The 18,604-nt window shown below is 41.2% G+C and overlaps 1 protein-coding gene across 1 annotated transcript; it reads right to left on the reverse strand.

The window, feature by feature from the left end:
- Positions 1-1,490: 1,490 nt before the first annotated feature.
- LOC309602690 (uncharacterized protein C5orf34) lies at positions 1,491-13,919 on the reverse strand. The gene is made up of 12 exons (XM_082336477.1): positions 13,685-13,919; positions 13,302-13,391; positions 9,463-10,109; positions 8,744-8,839; positions 7,359-7,482; positions 6,340-6,431; positions 6,054-6,123; positions 5,579-5,749; positions 4,472-4,560; positions 3,645-3,737; positions 2,795-2,835; positions 1,491-2,009 (listed from the first exon to the last, which is right to left on the reverse strand). The coding sequence occupies exons 1-12, from the start codon at positions 13,877-13,879 to the stop codon at positions 1,816-1,818; spliced, it is 1,902 nt and encodes a 633-aa protein (XP_082192603.1). The 5' UTR covers positions 13,880-13,919; the 3' UTR covers positions 1,491-1,815.
- Between the last annotated feature and the right edge of the window lie 4,685 nt (positions 13,920-18,604).

Below are 18,604 nucleotides of genomic sequence, written 5' to 3' on the forward strand. Positions count from 1 at the left end.
CCACAAGGAAATTAAGAAAAACAAACAAACAAACAAAACACCCATAAAATCAGGATTTAATTAAATTGCTTATTTCAGGAACCGTAAATTAAAGTGTTTGAAAAGAGATACCAAGACACTCAAATGTAGACCTTCTCCTTGGTGAGTACTTTGGAACCGAGATGTACCTAAAAGAAAGAGTTGAAAGAAATATCCTAAAAGCATTTAGTAACTAGAAACAAACCACAGTACCATCCATTGGAAGAAAAAATCATTTGTCATCCTAGACAAAAAAAAAAAAAAGGGAAGAAAAAAGCATGAACAGTTTATGTATTACCCTCATAAACTACAACAATATTCGGACCATAAACAGCTAATCCAATTTATGATTAAAATACAATCGGTGTGCATAACTAAAGCGAGGGATGAAGGAAAGACGGGCATGCGGCAGACAGACACTTAAAATTACAGAGATCAGCAACAATTTTTATTCCTTGAGGAAAGAGCACGCTATGTCTCAACACCCAGCACCAAAGCCCCTCATCAGCTATCTCCTCAGTCATTAAGAAATAAAAATGTACTGTCATCTTTACTGCAAAAACGGAGGCAAGAGTGTTAGGGAGCCTTACATCTAAGTGACATGCCTGGCTTTAGGTAAAGCACCGCATTACCATTTCTTATGTTAAGACCTGACACGACGTGTGGGTCGTTATTAATAAAACAGGAATTTGACGCTGGCTCCTGTCGGACTGCTACGACAGCCTTCCCCCGCTTCAGCTTCTCCTCACTAAACCCCACTGCACTGAAAACCCCCCGGGGTGCCCTCACCAACGGACCCCCGAAACCCCATGAGGAGAAGCCCGCGTCTACTCGGCCCGGGCGGCGGCGGTCGGCTTCCCGCCTCCGCGGGGTGAGGGGGGCTGCCATGGCAGCCCCCCTCACCCCGCGGAGGCGGGAAGCCGCCCGCCGCCGCCGCTCCCTGTGCCCAGCCCGCCCCGCCGCCCTCTTCGCCCACCTGAAGTTCGGCCGCCGCCAGCCGCCCCCTCGGCCCCATGAGGTGAAGCGCAGCCGCCCGCCCCCCAGCCCCGTCGGGGTAGGAGGCATGCGTGGCCGCGGAGCACGCTGGGACCGCGGCCCGCCCGCCGCGGCTGAGGGAGCCGCCTCTCTCCTCCCCTGGCGCCGCGCTGGGGTGAAGGGAGCGGGGTTCGGTTCTGAGGGAGAAATTTTTCTAGAAATATTAAAAATAGGGTTTGGGTATTCACGACATGTTGAAATAAAGCGCTGGAAGAGAAACCAACGGTATTTGATCACTGAAGGTACGGTGCGCCACCGAGTGACAGACCACACACCAGAAAGGGCTGAAGATGCTTTAAATAAATTTATTTACTACAAAACAGTAGAGTAGAAAGCGTTTGGAAAACTTTTTATTCAATATTGGACTACTTGGTTTAAACTTCCGAATAAAAGCACGTTTTTACAGTTAAAAGTACTTACCCCCTACCCTACTAAGTTAACTAAGTTGTTTGCACAATCCTCTATAAAACTAAACGACTCAAACAGACATTGGTACATTTAAAAGCAGCACCGTCAGGTCAGCCCTGATGTGTTTATACAGCTGTGCTCTATTATTTCACCTGTTCTTCTCGCCTACCCGCAACACACAACCGCGGCGTTGCAATGGCAGCTGAGAGGCTGCTGGTCTGCTGTGGCACCCCAAGGGCGACTCCCGGCCCTGCCGCCCGCCCGCGCTCCTCTGGCACCTCAAGGCCTCCCCGGGCACAGCGGGGACAGCTCCTTCGAAGGCCGGGAACGCAGGGCTTCCCGTGCTATGAAGCCTCACCTCCCAGACGCTGCAAGCAGAGACTCAATGTCCTGAATTACTTTAGAAGTTTTTTCCAAAGCCTCCAAGACGTACCCTTCACTGATTCCTTCCGGCTCACTCCCGCTTTCTGTTTTTCTGACAGTAATACCAGGTGGATTGGTTTTTGCAGCAGATGTCCTTTCCAGAACATTGCTATTATCCAATAAAACTAGTGTTATTTTGTTAAGAAAAAAATACCAAGCTCCTCCTCCTAATGAGAAAAGTACTTCTCCGTACTTGTACTCATCATTCTGCAGTGCAAAGTCTCACATTTCATAGCATGGTAATTACATAAAGCTAAAAAATAAAAGAGTATATTACTTAAAATGTCTACAACATTTAGAGAAAATGTCTTTAACTAAGACTTCAATTTATCCAAAAGTTACTTTAAAAAGGAAACTATCTGATGTCACACTGCACAGTTTAACAGTATGCACTTTTCACACTAACAAAATTCAGCACTGGCTTAAAGACAATTATGGAGTGGCTTTAAGCACACGCAGCACAGCACACTTTTTTGAGCTGGCTGAACATAGTGCAGCAATACCGAGGCTGTTGATTTTACAGAAAGGTACTGTACTGCAACAAGCCCAAAGGCAACTGCGTCATCCCTCCTTCAAGAACAGATCAGCAGATGAGTGTTAGCAAAACTGATGCAATACCCATTAAAGGACTTCCTTTTTTTGGTAATTTTCTATTTTAGTTTTGTACTCTGCCACTGGTTTTGTTTCTGGTGCTGTGATGCAGAAGTTGGACAAAATCAATGATAAACCAAAAATGATAAATAAGAAAACAAAAAATGGCTTAAAAAGGTAATTTTAAGAAGTGGGTAAGACAATAAAAGAAGGTGAGAACAGGATAGAGAGCCTTTGATGATCTAAAATGCAGATTTGAATATGCAGATGAACAACAGAATATAAAAGTGAAAAATGTTTACAGCTTTCAAAAGGATACAGTTAAATCTCTGTATTTTTTCGAGCTCAGCATCAGCAGACCTGTCCAAGAAAATAAAGATTAAACAACTTAGTATCATAAAAGGTTCTCAAATGTATTTTCTGCTTCAGATTTTAATTTTTAATAGTTTCCAGCAATACTGAAAACTAGACAAGCAAAATCCCAGTGAAAAAAATGCTTTATTTTTGTCTTTCATATCACTAGTCAATGGCTGCCATTTGTCAACCATTTGCGTTTCCAAAAATCAGGGCTCTGCTCTAAGGACAGCCTCTTTGCTATATGTATGTATAAATATAGATAGAATTTTCATTTCAGCAGCTACTGAATATGCTATAATTTGAATAACAAGTGCAAGTGTAATCGATTTCAATTAACACATTTTTAATACCCAAATATGGTTTTTTATATGATGTCAGCAGCCCTTTGGTCAGTAGCATGCATTAAAAAGGACAAATACATTGGCAAGAGAGACGAGCGTCATTCAACAGTTCAAAGTACTATTTTGAACTGCTTGGTGTCCTGTTAAAAGATGCCTTTCTTAGTCTAGCTTCTCTTTTTCACCTTGCAAGATACTATCTCCATAACATTAATCCTCCTTTGGCAAAGTCACCATAATTCTGATTTTTAAGTAAGGCAGGCAGAAGCGCAATGCAACAAGCTTCACCTAGAACTCAACTTACCTGACGTTTTAAACGCTGAAAGAAAAATATGAAACCACACCAAATAAATGGATTTACAATTTTCATTTTTGACCCTTAGGAAATGCAGCCTATAAAACTGAGTTTATAGTCTTTTTGAGTTTTATTTTCAACATTATTTGTAGCCAATTATTTAGGATAAAGATGAATACCAATTTTCTTCAGTTAGAGAGTGCGCAGTATATTCAGCAATCTCGTTCCTTTCATTCAAACTTCTGCACCATTCTATTGCCATTCTGATGTACCTATGTTAACATGAAAATTCATAAAAAAGTAGTTATTTATATGAGAAATACACTCTATTAATTCTAGCAAAAAACTGAAGGCATTAAGCAATACACCTGGATCTGAAAGAAAAAGCCATGATTCAAAATCTAGCTTTTTCTCTAGGTTTCCTTGCCATATTTTGATTCCCACTCTTTGTGTAGAACCTCCTTCATATTTAAATCTATGCAGTTATAGAAAATTATAACAAAGCTGTATGATTTGTAATGAATAGTGTACAAATGTTAATTTTTGTTTGTGACTATCTGCTTGCTAAAACGCAGCACAGTAAGCTTCTGATGATTCCCATAATGAGTCTGTAATTAGAGCAAGCAGATTAGAGAAAGCAATCTGCAGGCAGAGGTCAATATCTGTAATAAAGCAAAAATTGGATAAAGTGCTATCCAGTTCTATGCACCAGCTCTATATAGGACAAAGATTTTTTCTTTTTCTTATCCACTGACGTTAAGTGCCAAGTTGCAGCTCTGGTTATTTTTTAAAAAGACATTACTGTAGCAATTATAATGGAATGACAGTATGCAGTGGTTCTGAGTCATACAGGTCCTGAATCTGTGCCAGATGTAAGATGGAGCTTTTATCATTACGTGTTTGGTTCCCCTCTCAATATATTTTCAGTAAATACCATTTCTTCATATAAAAGGATTTGTACAGAATTCTTTTATATTTAACTTTAAATTGTTTAAATTACTTATACCTTTCATAGATTCCAGGATGACTTATTTGGATTAGCTGCTGAACCCCATCAGGAGTAGTTAACTTACACCAGCCTACATCTTCATTTACCTTAGAAGAAAAAAAATTACAAGTATTAATTTTCTGCTGCAGTCCGAAGGAAAAAAAGCAAGTATAATATGTCAATTTAAGAATTAAGTATCTATGAACATTCCACTTTAAACACTTAAAAGTTTGTGTTTTGCTAAGGATAGAATTTGGTATAGTCTGCTATGACAAATGCAGGGGAGGGGGGAGAGAACACCTGGCATGGCCCCAACACTCGTTTTGTGCTATGCAAGAATAAATTATTTCTAAAAGTGTGTAGAAATGTTTCCAAACCTGTAGAATTTTCAGTTCTTCCTCCTTTTATCATGAGTGAGCATACAGATTTGAGCTAGCTCACATCAGGAAGTTATACTCTATCTTTTGACACACTATCATATTTATATTGTTTATAATAGAGACAATCCCAGACACATTAACATCTTCTTTGTGTCTTGTCACCTTAGGGTAATAAGCAAAGACACAGAAGCCAAAAGTGTCAGCAGTCAACCTTGGATCCCATACTCACGTAATTTTCTCTGCAGTGCCATTTTGCAAAAATCAACATAATCTTTTTACTTCTATATTAAGTATATTTAAAAATGTGTATGGAATACCATATGTGCAAGGTTACTTTCCTAAGTAATTTTTCACTAGCCATTTCCTCAATTACAGATAATTGGAAATAAAACCCAAATATTCCCTTCTTTGATCAATGTGAGTGACTTCTTAAAAGGATAAAGTTTCATTTGCCTCTTTAGGCATCAGTTATGCACTAAAATATTTTTCCTCCTCATTTCTGGTTACAATACTGGCAATACATTAACAGTGGCATTTGCAGATAGTTCCTATTTTCATTTACACTAGTACACAAGCTTAAGAGTAAGCCACGGCAGCAGACTGCTGTGAGTTATGAATCTCTCAAAAGACTTCAGTTTGTATTTTACAGGCATCAAAACTTTTGTTTAGTTTCCTCATTAGTTTCCTAGTAACACTTTTTCATGAAGAGTTTTAAGAATAGTCATTCCTCTCACTCATGGGTTACCTGGATCTTACTACAGGAAGAGCTGAAATCCCAGACCATATTCAAGGTCACCCCATCCCAAAAAGCAGCGTGGACTTTATGATCCGAGTACACGAGGAGTCTTCCTATGCTGGGAATAACTTTTTCATGCAGCAAAACTGGCAACATCTCTCGTCCATCTGTCTCAGGTACCTAGAACCAAACAAATACATTAAAAACTTGAGGAAAGGCTACTTACATCATTACAGCTGTTTGCATCTCTCCCACATTTTCAACTCACTTGTTTTTCCAGACCACAACCAGCTCTCTTTATCATGCAATTGCTTTCTGCTTCACAAATACAGCTTTACACTGCATGCTTTTGGTTCCCAAATATATACCTTCTGATCTTTGAGGATACACTCACCATTCTTCCCTCTAGATTAGGTCCTATTCCCTATAGCCTTTATAATCATCCTTGTAACACTGGAAGATTTATAAATCTTCAGCTACATACCATTTTCCAGCAGCAGAGATAACAGTTATGAGTTAATGATAGTTTAGTCTTGTAGCAGTACTGAAGTATTCTGAGGAGAAAAAAGCCAAACAAAATATTAAGCACTTCATACTTACTATGTCTTCTAAATAGCTGCGCGCTTTGTTCTGTAAGTTTATAGACACCATCAGAGCTATAAATTCCTTCAATTTTTATACTTAATGTCATAATAAGTATTATGTGTAATTTTTACTACTGTCCTTTCAAAGTCAGAGGAATTAACATAACAAAGATAAAGTAAAGTTACTTGGTTGCCTGAGTAATAACGGAGGATATAGAGTACGGATTTCCTGGTACATCAGGAGGTAGGCTGTTTACTGAATACATCTTTTCTTCTCTCTGCAGTAAACGGCAGAAAGGAGAAGAGTGAGTTAGAGGTACCGTAACATTAAAACAGTGTTAAGAGCTTGCAAGATAGGAAATTTCTGACCTCCCAGAAAGCAACTATAATCACATTTAAACTTGTCCCAGAACACAGATAAATATCTGCTTGAAAATTTTTTAAAAAATGCAGTTTTATCCGTTAAGCCTACTTCTGTGGGAAGAAACATTCAAGAGTTGCCATGCACTCAGTATGGACCAAGAAGTTCTCCTATCAGAGAGCAGACTGTAGTTCATTACTGAGTAACTACATTCGATTACAAGTTAAAGGCTAGGTTTGAAGGGTACAATGTTCACCCTTAATTCTTCTTTAAAAATAGAAAGCACTGCATAAGCACCTGAGAGGATGTCTACTCTGGGAAAACGTAAGAATAGACAGACACAGAGAAGCAAAACCATTTCTCCAGCACTGAACAGCTGGTCTGAGGCACAGCCAGAACAGAACCTGCATCTTCTAGGTTCTGTCTCCATGCAGTAAAAAAGAAAACACTTACAAGTACATAAAGATTAAACTCTAATCAATATATTAAAGACTAAATTTCTCTTCTAAATTAGCAAGAAATGGTTATTGTAGAATTTTACTGCAGTACATACTTGAGCTTGTGAAATAAATGTTACAATGAGTAAGATTTTTCTTATTGTGTCTATAATTTACAAAAATACATTCTGAAACAGAAGTAGTAATCTCATTTTTTGTATGACTGATTGCTTGATTCAGTCATTATAGTAATTACTAATGTAGGCACTTCACTACAGACTGCATAGCCTTAAACTGCATAGACTTAAAACTAAGAAAACTGCTAACTTGAAGGAATTTGGAACATACTTTAAAATTTTTTTGGAACAGATTTTAAATTTTTTTTAAATCGTTTTATAGTTTGATACCTTTTTTGTTCCTTTTTGGATTGCATAATGTACGAAATAGTTTCCCAAAAATGCTCCCTCTGACTTGAAAAATGAGTCATCACCAGGATAAATTTCTGTGATGTTTGTCCTACCATGGATAAATCTAAGAGAAATAACAAGATTTTAAACAAGTACTTAAAATCCTGTGTCACTAGACAAGCAAAACAGGGTGGTACACTTGAAGAAAGCACTAAGCTTGAAACACATTTTCAACACAACTCTCCCATGAAAAACTTTCTGCTGTTTCACAAACAGCGGTGTACCAATTACTTTTTTTAACACAGAAGATTAGCATTACCAGGCCCTTTGTTTGCCTGTGTGCATGGGGAGTGGGAGTTAAACAAGCTAAGGAAAGCTTTTTTGTGTTGAGGTAAATATCTCACAAAAGCTGCTCATTCCACTGACCACAAAATACAGTGATTCTAAAGAGAAAAATCCAATTTTCTTAGTGGACCAGCCCTACCTAGTGCACATGGGGAGCTGTCAGACTGAATGATTCATGAACAACCTGAAGGTCTTCATTTCCACTGCAGCTGTGTGTTTTTCACGAAGATCAATGGTCTTTTACTTGTGATCATACAGTGTCTTGGAGCCTAAAACCCACTTAATGACCCAATTCTGCAACTCTGTGGTTAGATGCCTGGACTTTGGTAATGGGATTTATAAGACTAAGCATGGCTACTCACCATACCTCCAAAGAAATGAGGTATAGTACTGAAGAGCTGCTAAACATTCTGTTCAGATGAGATGAAAATTTAGGAATTACACTGAGAAAAATGAAGACCGATTATGCTTATATCAAAGACTTTCAGATGCTGATAGCAACTGTAGCATTTTCAAAGTTTGTATAACAGATTTGAAAGGGCAGTTTTTAAAAAAAGTCTTTTTTTTTTTTAAAACCGTATGGACAAGGTGATTTGCCAGGAAAATCCAGAGTTTAGCTGCCTGCAACACACAAATTATGTAGGTCACCAAGACAAACACTTCTAAAGCGTGAAATCTTCAGCATCAAAAGAAGCAATGTAATTCACAAAGAAACCAAGCACCATAATTGTCAGTGAAATCTGTGGGAGCTCCAGCTGTCCAGTAACCTTTGAGAAATCAGATTATCAGATCACTTCTTTAAAAGCCTTAAACATGATTTCAGATCAATTGTTTCAGACATACCCACTTTCAGGCCTGCAAATATACTGTACTAGAAAATTTGAAGTCCAATGAACAAAGAGCAGAAATGAACAGACTCTTACATGAATATTGTGTACAATTTCTCAGAGTGAGAAAGGGACAAAGTAAGACATTTCATCTTAAAGCTTAATTTGCATACAAATGAAATCTTCCAAAGATGAAACACATGACCTACATACCTATAAAAAATACCCTGACACCATACAACTTGAATTAGCTGAGGGCACGAATACTTTTCAGTATCTTGATTCTGAAAGAAGTCACAGAAAGTCCACCTGTAGAAAATACAATAAAAGCTTCTGTAAGTCCAAAGGTTGAGGGTTTTTTTTTGTTTTGTTTTGTTTTGTTTCTTTGGTGTGTGTGCTGGTAATCATTTCTGTACCAAGAACAGATGCATGCACACCTATGCAAAGGAAGAGAGGCCATGTATTTTCAGAGTCCTCCGATTCCTTAGTTATCCATATCGGTTACCAAAGAAATTAGTTCTCTCAAACCTGCAAAGTTTTTTTTTTTTTTTGATTATTTTTAGTGGTGCTGACAGAGAATGTATGCTACTGGCCCACCTCAGAAGTATTAGTGTCTCAAAAATGAAAAAAAACCAAACTAACCCAAAACCTGTGCTATTTTTTCAGTATTCTCTTTTTCATTCACATATTTATGCAGCATGTCAGAAAATAAACTTTATTTTTCTCTGGACTAATTACTATGCATTCATTACAGTAGGATGCAGAATGTTGGTTTCACAAATGTCACATTTCAAGAAGTTCCTAAAAAAGGAATAGAATAGTAATTTTTTTTTTAATAGCTAGAATTCAGTTATTTTCCTAGAGGCTGAAGTTCCAAATTGCAGAATCGTAAAACATATGTTAACAACTACAAAGCAAACAGCTTAAATTACCTGTGTAAATGTGGGGCTCTGCAGCTGAGTGGCAAAGCTGTAGGTAAACAAGAAACTCTTTCATGTGTTTCGGAATCTACTAAAACAGCAGCTTCTGGAGATGTATCGCTGTTTTTCTCACATGTCTTCATTACATTCTTAACAGTATGTAAGTTATAGCACCTAAGTGCCAACAACAAAGGGTATTTCCATTCTTCTGGGTAGGAGGAAACAGACCAACGCTGTGTAACCCAGGTGTATTCGGAAGAACAATTTGAGTAGAACAGAGGGACTCCATTTCTGTCCTTTTGGTCCTTTGGTTTGATTGGTTCTCTGTATTCACCTTCAGCACAACCATGTTCGTTCTTCTTATTCTCTATTCTCACTTGTTTCGATGACATTCCTGCAACAGAATTTTTACTTGATTTTCCGTACTGATTTCCAGTTTGATAGTTGCTGTTCTTCTGAGAGGAGTGTAAGGATGCTGCAGATGACTGGCTGACTTTGCATAAGAACTCCACTGTGAATTCTTGCTGCAATTCTGACAGGTAAAGGTGAGCATAACCATCTACTGACGAGATCTTCACATTGCCATTGTCTATACATCTTGTCAGATCAGCTGTAGCAGGGTCAGGCCATTTAATTTCTAAGATATCACTGAAAAGAATCTAACACAAGAAAAAGGATTGGAATGTACAGCAAGATAAAAACGACCTGCTTCCCAGAAATTACAATGGAGGATTTATATTTAAATGAATTCAGTCCTTCTGCAAGGTGAGGTACAACAAGAAACTTTACTGTGTATTTATTTGCGTACGTGAACTCAAGACAAAGCAAAATACCTAACCTTCCTATCTGCCTCCTCCTGTTCTAACAGAGTTCTGTCTAGCAATAATGTTTTTATTTAATATGCATTCATAAACTAGTAAGGTACATGGCCAGACACAACTGCCCACAGACAGCAGATGTCGCCAACTGCTTCGTAAGAAACACTGAAGAGAAAGCCTAAATTATCTTGATCATAATAGTTATCAGTAGACTTCATGCAAAACTCACATTAAAACTGTGTACATTAAAACCCCACGTGCTTTGAAATCTTCTCTTTATTTTTAAATAAGCCTGTAAAATTGCATGTAACATGTATTTACGTGTTCTTACCGAAACGGAAACTTGTAGAAAATGTTTTGCAGGTAGGTGGACAATCTTACTTAATCGTACAGCACTACACATTAAGTTACGCAGCTATTACTAGGATGTGGATAAAACATATTTCTGAAGAAGAATTTAAAATATAATAAAGATTTTAGACTTTTACAATACAACATTTGGAAAGCCTCAAAAGAATAGCCTCATCTTACTGCTGTGATATTCAAGTACAGATTGCTGCTTCAATTAGCACTTTTGTTCAAAACAAATGAAAAACGTTTTCACAGCATATGCCCTTGTACTACCCCTTCTACAAAAATGAAGCAGATGATTCTCAACAAATTACTCCAAACAAGCACTGCATCTACCTCAAACCCCAGATTAAAGCTTTGCCCAAAGAGAAGATATAATTTAGAAAACGCACTGATCACCTTCTGAAACTGGAAACATTCTGTCAAGGTAGAGAATGCCTTTCTAGCCATCTGCAGAAGTTCTGCCCTAAAATGATGTATTTTCCTTTGTATTGTCCTTATACCTGATAACCACACAGAAAATATCCTTAAGTCTGCTTTCAAGTGAAGACTCCAGGTAAAGCACTGGATCCCAAATAAACGCAGAAACGCAAACCTTCTCAAATAAGGTGTGAAAAAAACTTAGCAAATGGGTATTCACACTCCTCATCATTTGTTTTATCTCAACTTTATCAGCTTTGTCTCATTTGACTGACCTTTAATCAGATACGTTTCAGCCCCGATCGTACTTTGGCCTAGTACTGGAAAAGCCTGGAGTCCAATAGAAATGAAACATGGCAGCACTAGTGTATTAGTAAGGTGGGAAAGCCTGCTGAAGGTATTTGGGGCACCAAAGATGAAAATTTACCATACAGAACTGCAAAAGGACGCTAAGAAAGAAAATCAAGTGACCAGACAATAAGGCTGCGGATAAAAATTCAGCGGAGACAAACATAGTGTGATATAAATGGGGAAAAGTATTCCTAACTTTCCATATAAAAGGATGGGCTCTAAGCTGACTACTACCACGAAGGAATAAGATCTTGGTGTTATGATTGACAGTCCCATGAAAACATACTCTATGTTCAGCAGCAGCAGTTTAAGCAGTGTATCAAATGTTTGAGAATTCTAGGAAAGGAACAAGAACAAACATAAGATATAACCATACCACTGACTATATTCATGGTTAACCAGCATTTTGAATACTATTTGCAGTTCTGAACAGGCCACACCATCGACAAGAACCCCTTTGTCAAGCTGTCTAGAGATGTGGATGGTCCGTGTGGCCAAAGCAGAGCCTAAGCAAACTGCAGCACCAGGTTGTTTCGAATTCAAGCATAAACAAAGCAATACAGTATAACTGGAGAAGCGTTTTCGTACTCAGTGGCCCAGCAGAAGTAGTCTCACTGCTAGTAACAGGCCACAGGCCGTAGGCTAACTGTGTCTTACGCAACTGTGCAAGGCCCCAGGCTGGCCCGTTAGGCTCGTTATAAACGTGTTATGAGAACAGGCTGAGTGAACTGGAGCTTAGTAACTTATCTCGTTATAATGGACTGCTGAAATGTAGGAAATAGCAAAGACCTTGAAAATATGGGCACTGGTTGAAAATAGAGGCCACGGAACAATAAACTGATAGCAAATTACTGCAGAAGTACAATCTCAAGAGCTACAAAAAGACTGCTTTTGCTTTCAGAAAAGCAGCGGCTGATAAACCAAGGGGGAAAAAAGAAAAGGCAAAAATAAAAAGCCAAGCAACAGGATAAGGCACTTGCTGTGGCCTCGGAAAGTTATCCCTCAACATCCTGGAGCAGGCAGTCACAGTGGAAGCTTTAAGTTAGAAACTGTGGAGCAACCCAGCCGTCTTCCAGAACAAGGTCCTGGCCGGGGGCAGGGTGGAGGGTGACACTCTAGTGCCAACGACAGCATCAGCTCCGTGCCCTGCACCTTGCGGGGAACGTACAGCGTGACTGTTATGGACTGACTGCTGTGAAGTGCGTAGTGATACTGACTGACGGTGTTTTCAGCAACTAAACACGAGCATAAAGTGTGTTAATAATGAAGTGTCAGCCCAGAAGTTTTAAAACATAAAAACTCGCCTCATTGATCAGTCATCTGAAGACTCCCACCACCGGGCGCACGCACTCAGTGCGAGCACTGGGGGGATGCTGATGAGGAGTAAAGCTGCTGGAAATGGTAAACGGGGTCTCTGGACGGACCTTCAGCTCGACCTGGGGCAGCCGTTCCCTCAGAGCGACGCCTGCCCCGTGCCCCTCGCAGGCCGCCCAACAGACGCACACCCGCACTTCAACAGGGAAACAAGGGGATTCTGAACCTGACAGCCTCTCGGAAAACACTGTCCCATTTCACAGAGTCTTCCCTGAAAGGTGCCAAGCGCAGAAAAGTGACGATACATAATCCAGCTTATTCTATCACGTGAACAAAATCCTAGCTTTCAGTCTTACTAAAAGTAAATGAACTCTTTAGTGTTTGGCTACAAAGGATACACATAAATAGAGGACTAAGTAACAGTTGAAACCACAATTTAAAATGGGCGTATTCTCTTAAATTGACAAATGCATTAGCCAAACTACTCTGTAGGTCTTCAAGGCCTGTACTCGTACACGTGCATAGTTATCCCAGCCCACTTTGTCAGACTACTAGGGAAGTTTATTTTACAAAAGCGCTACATGTGTAACCTCTCACCTGTTTTCTTTCTGGAGGTATGATACGCGAAGGTAAGTATGGGCGAGAAGAAAACTTGTTTCGGAAATCTAGAGCTCGTAGAAGTCGTTCCTATTGAAGCGTGAAGAAAAACAAAACAACAGTGTTACGTCACGAGCTTTTCCTATGCAGGGATGAAGTTTTAAGCTGATTTCATCCCCATCTGTTGTGGGGCAGAGGGTAAGGAAGCCCCCGCGCTCCGCAGGGAGGCACCGCCGCTTTGGTTCTGCTGGGCCCCTTCCCGCCAGCCGGCCGCCGCGCGCCTGGCGCCGCCGCGAGGCCGCTCCCGGGAGCGCGCGCGGGCACGGCGGGCGCGCCGCTCTCTCCCCCTCAGGCCCGGGAGCGCCGGCCCGCGCGGCACGCACCCTGTAGGCGCTGAGGGCGAAGGCGACCCGCTGGCGGGTGCTCTCCGCCGGCCGGAGGGGGTGGGCGGCGGCGGGGGGCGCCGCTTCGTACAGGTACTCGCAGCCGCAAGGAGACAGCAGCAAGCGGGACCCGCCCGCGTAGTGCGCCTCCACCGAGCCGTCCCCGTACAGCACCATCAGCCTCTCCGCCTCCATCGCCCCGCGAGGCCTGCGCGGGGCGACGGGCAACCGACACCGGCCGCCCGGGGCCGCCCGCGCAGGGCGGGAAGCGCGGGGCGGCGCTGCCCGCACAGCTCCGCCCCCCGGCTCGGCTCCCCCCTCCCCCGCGCGCCGCTGCTCGGCCGGTGGCGCCGCGCTTCCTGCCGGCAGGGAGCCGGTGCAGCCGGCGGCCCGCTGCCTACGCGCGTTTGTAAAAGCAGCTCGATGGAAACACACGCCGTGTCTTTTAGTTTTTATCTGCTGGAAACAGGGATGTCTTTCTTGCTGCTCCGGAAATGGAAACCAGCAGCACAAAGGCCTAGACGATAGAGAAGCCCCTCTGTGCCCGTCGCTGTGCTTCGCTGAGGTACAGCTGCCTCGGCGGCTGCCCCCGGCACAGCCGCGGCAGCGGCGCCGGCGCACCCCTCCCGCCTGCCCCTGCGGCCCTGCCGGCTGCCCTGCCTGCCTGTTGCCCTGCCTGCCACCCTGCCTGCCTGCCTGCGGGCCTCCGCTCCTTGCCTCTGCACGACAGCACCTCTGGTGAGGCGGCCTCGGGAAGGCCGGTTGCCCATCTGCGAGACAGCCCAAAGGCAGATTGCAGAGAAGTAGTTTTCTTGGGACTGCTGCTTTATGTTCATGCGCTCATCGGGCAGGGACACGTAACCCATGTACTACCTCGCAGAAGCCCTAGCTGAATAGACTAAAAGATTAATTCCCAAAGGCCAGTTGAGAAATCATGCCTAGTTGCCTTTTTAGAAGATATATATGCTTCACCCCCCTCCCCCCTCCCCCGGTGTTTACAGTTCAATCAAAGCTGTTTTAAGTGGATTGACAGTTTACAGTTAAGTGACAATTTAATTACCAGTTCGTGCGTAAAGCACTAAGTAAATGTAATTCATGTGGCTGTAACAATCGTTCCTGACCTATGGGGTGCAGGTTTCCCAGATCAGTATGCAATCATGGAAAAAGTGCATTCAGTACAACTTTCCATTCCCTGCAACTGCTTTCTCAGCAAAGTGGAGAGGAGATCAACACCCAGTCAAGTGGCTGCAGACACAGCCATGCGTCAAAATAAATATGGTTCTATTTGCAATACCCTTTTTAATGAGTATTATTCTGCATAGTACTTGCCTGAAGCGTTTCCAAGTATATAGTTGGGTTATGAATACTTTATTACTTTTAATTTTTTATGGACAATGCATTGCATTTTGCTGGCAACTTCACTGCTGTGGTCGGAACCCTCAGGATAGGAACTGTGGAAGCCGGTCACGTAGGCCGCAGCAGAGGTGGCCAACCAGCAAGTCACAAACGCTGCAGTATCTGCCCTGACTTTTGGCCGGAATGTTATTTTCTATTCCTGTATCAACTGCTAGGATCCACAGGCATAAACTGGATGATTAGAACTGTAGTTCAGTCAGAGAGAAGTTGCAAACTTGAGCTGTCACTAACTGAATGAGTTGTGTGCAGTAGGAAGGAAAGGCAGAATGTGGTAAGGAAGTACTGTCCCAGAGAGAAGTAAAAATTACTATTACAAACCAGACTGAGTGTCACTAATACTCAGTGCCATAACAGATTATTCTATTTAAAAAAAAAAAAAATCCCAGCTATGCATGATTTGTGATACCTGCCATAGCCGAGCCGGTCGTGCTTCTTTCTGCAGTGCTACAATTACACTTGAAACCAACATTCAAAACCCAGTGTCACAGAAGAGTGATTAGGCTGCTTAAAAATCACCGTCAAAGATATTTGCAAATACTGATTTTAATAGAAATTTATAAAAGTGTGATTTAACAGAGTTCGATGGCAAAGTTCACTCTATTACTTATTAAATGAACCGAATATATATATACATATAGAGAGAAAGAAAGAGGAAATCAAGCCCAAAGAAAATACAAGGAGGAAAAGCGGAGCCTTCCCGTTGAGTCACGAGGTTCAGAAAGGACACCCTTGCTTTCTAAACTCCTTCTCACAGAGGAGCCTAGGTGCGGCTGGATCCAATCCTAGCCTCAGACTTGGTCAACGGTTTGTGTCTTAAGGATTATATGTTTAGCAGCAGTTTAAGGTTTGTTTGCAGCAAGGAGAGAATCACGAAAATTTAGCAATAACTAATCATTAATTAACCTAGCATCTACAAAGTGATTAAATGAGGTTTACTGTAATATTTGAATTTATTCACACACACACACACACACTACTCGTTATATGCGCAGTTAAAGGAACCAATAAAAATCCCCCGCCGGGTTTAGTGAAATACTCATTTTAAATGACCGTCTGAACGGGCGAAAGTCGAACCTCGAGGAGCAAGGAGCGCCAGAGATCAGCTCATGCAAACCTCAGAGTTGGCAGCTCCGAGAGGCGTCCCACTCCGAGGGAGACGCTGGCGCAGCCCGCTGCGCTCCAGGGGAGCTCAAAGGGTCCCACTTGGCACCGCTGTTTATAGTCACGAGATGACTGACTTCAGGCACCAGTAAATTTCCATCCTGTGTTGAAGATTACTAAAGTTCTCAGAATTCCAGTGATGCTGGTACAGATCCTCCCGAGTTACAGCCCAGATAAGATAGGCCCCAAGGCTGCCAGCTGTTGACTGGTACGGATGAAAAATGTGCCAAGGTTGCCAGGGCTGCCTCCCTGGGACAGACAGGGCTGCTCCCACCTCAGCCACGTACAAGTTGTTGATACGGTCAAGGGACGCTTAACCTCCAAACTCGTTACACAAAGGCCAAGTTTCGACGGGGAGTTACTGAGATTGTGAAGCAGCTTTGCTTCCCCTGCTCTGCCAGGTGCACAGGGACGGGGGGCGGGGAATGCACCACCACACCCAGTGACCATCTGTTTTGGGGGGGGGGGGAAGGGGAAAATAGGCCAGCAGCAAGAAATTCTTAGCAGATTTGAAAGGAAACCACTGAGAAAAAGTTGACTTCATTTCTGAATATGTAACTCATGCAAAAGAAAAGCACATGCAAAGCAGCACCTGTTGCAGCCCAGTTTTAAATTACTTTAAGCAAAGTGGGATTTTCAAATACTAAATATTTTTGTTAAATCACAATTGATTTGTCAAGGGGGCAAATATTTTTCATACTTTTTCTGATGCGTGAAGCCTGGTCATGTGCTCGAATTCAAAGGATGTTTCTTTTCAAAACCAGTGCTGAAGAAGTTTGCTTCTCTTCTCCCCCGAAGTTTGCTTTCCATGCTTCTGCTCCTTCACTGGCTTACCATTACACCACAAAGAAAAAAAACGTTTTTAAAAGGTTGTTTATCTGTAAGGTATTGTTCAGAAACTTGTAGATGGGAAACACTTTTACGCAGTGCACTTGAAATTTGTAAATGCTAAAATGCAGGTGAAAGCATCTTTAAACCTCTCAAGACTGATCTCTATTGCACACAGAACTATGAGCAGTTAAAAGCAGGCAGACAAGCAGCAAATGGCAATTATGACAGTACGAAACCTGCTGCTTTCTTTTGCTCTCTCACGTCTCATTCCACCATCACTAATTTGTATTAGACTCCTGTGAGATTTAAGACAAGTAGGAAAGATTGTTAAGTGTTTAAGGCAAAGATTATCATGTCTTCCTTACTCAGTAGGACACTTAAAACCAATTTTTCCTTACTGCAGTACAGACTTAAAGCTTTTACAAAGCTTCATACATACAGAGACCACAAACTTCACCGCTCCTTTGAAGAAGTCTCACTTTGATTTTTCAGTATTTCTGGTGGAGGACAAAGCTTGTTTTGCAAACCTTGATCTCAATTGCTTCATGTATACAATTCCTAGTTCCCAACATTTTTGTACATGATGACTTGACATACTTCTTATCTATGTGTAAGAGATACTGTCTCCACAAGCTGGCAGAGTATACATCTAGAATCTGACACCTACTTGACAGAAAAAAAAAGATACACTACAAAAGAGGCAGACCTAAAACATGTAAAGCGGAGTCCCTTGAAGACACTACTTTACTATAACGCATGTATGAATGCTTGCTCCTTGGGACTTTACGTTTTGAGTAAATATGTTTTCCGTAAAACATCTGCTTGTAAAGTCATGAGGAAGTCTGGCCTGTATTTGGATTAAAAGTTTTGTATGAAAAAATATGCTTAATGTTAGAGAATGTGTGTATAAAAATAATCTAATTTAATTTTCACTTTTCTAGTTTCTGGATTTTTGTCTAGACACTTAAATGCTAATATGGTTCTTATGACCATATTGCCCTTTGATAAATTTTATTTTTTCAATGCCCATTAAAAGATAATAATTAAAAGATACTTTTTTTAAAGAAAAAAAGTGTTAGGTGAAGGGGAGATAGAAGGACCAAAAAAAAAATTTTTTTTTAAAGCAAGGAGACAAGGTAGTGAAATTATACCAAAGGAAACAAAGCTAGTTAAATTTTATTTTCCAAAACTCCAGCCTAAATAAGTTTGTTAAATAAACATCCAGAAAACAGTCAGTGCTCACTCTATTAGCAGGTGCACAAGTTATTTAACCAAACAACAGTGAAATATTAACAGAATTATTTACATGCATATTTACAACATGTTCTTTACAGTAGCTAACTTTTGGGGAGTATTTCCATTTGTTTTGGTAAGGGGTTCTACTCAGTCTGACCAGTAACAGATAACAGGAAACAGTACAACTGAGTTTGGCAACAACAACAGTGGAGTATCCTAGGAAAACTAACATGATTATATGGTGTCAAAAAAGAGCAGTTGGCTTCAGGATGTTAA

This window comes from Platalea leucorodia (assembly GCF_965183815.1).
Source record: "Platalea leucorodia genome assembly, chromosome: Z".
Lineage (NCBI taxonomy): Eukaryota > Metazoa > Chordata > Aves > Pelecaniformes > Threskiornithidae > Platalea > Platalea leucorodia.

Bases quoted from the DNA above. Each gene is read 5' to 3' on its own strand.
- LOC309602690 (XM_082336477.1), bottom strand. From the start codon at position 13,879: ATGGAGGCGGAGAGGCTGATGGTGCTGTACGGGGACGGCTCGGTGGAG. The intron at 4,561-5,578 runs GTAACCCATGAG...TTTTCTTCTAAG, and splicing joins CTTCCTGTAGTAAGATCCAG to GTAAATGAAGATGTAGGCTG. The intron at 3,738-4,471 runs GTATAAGTAATT...ATGTTAACATAG, and splicing joins CATCCTGGAATCTATGAAAG to GTACATCAGAATGGCAATAG.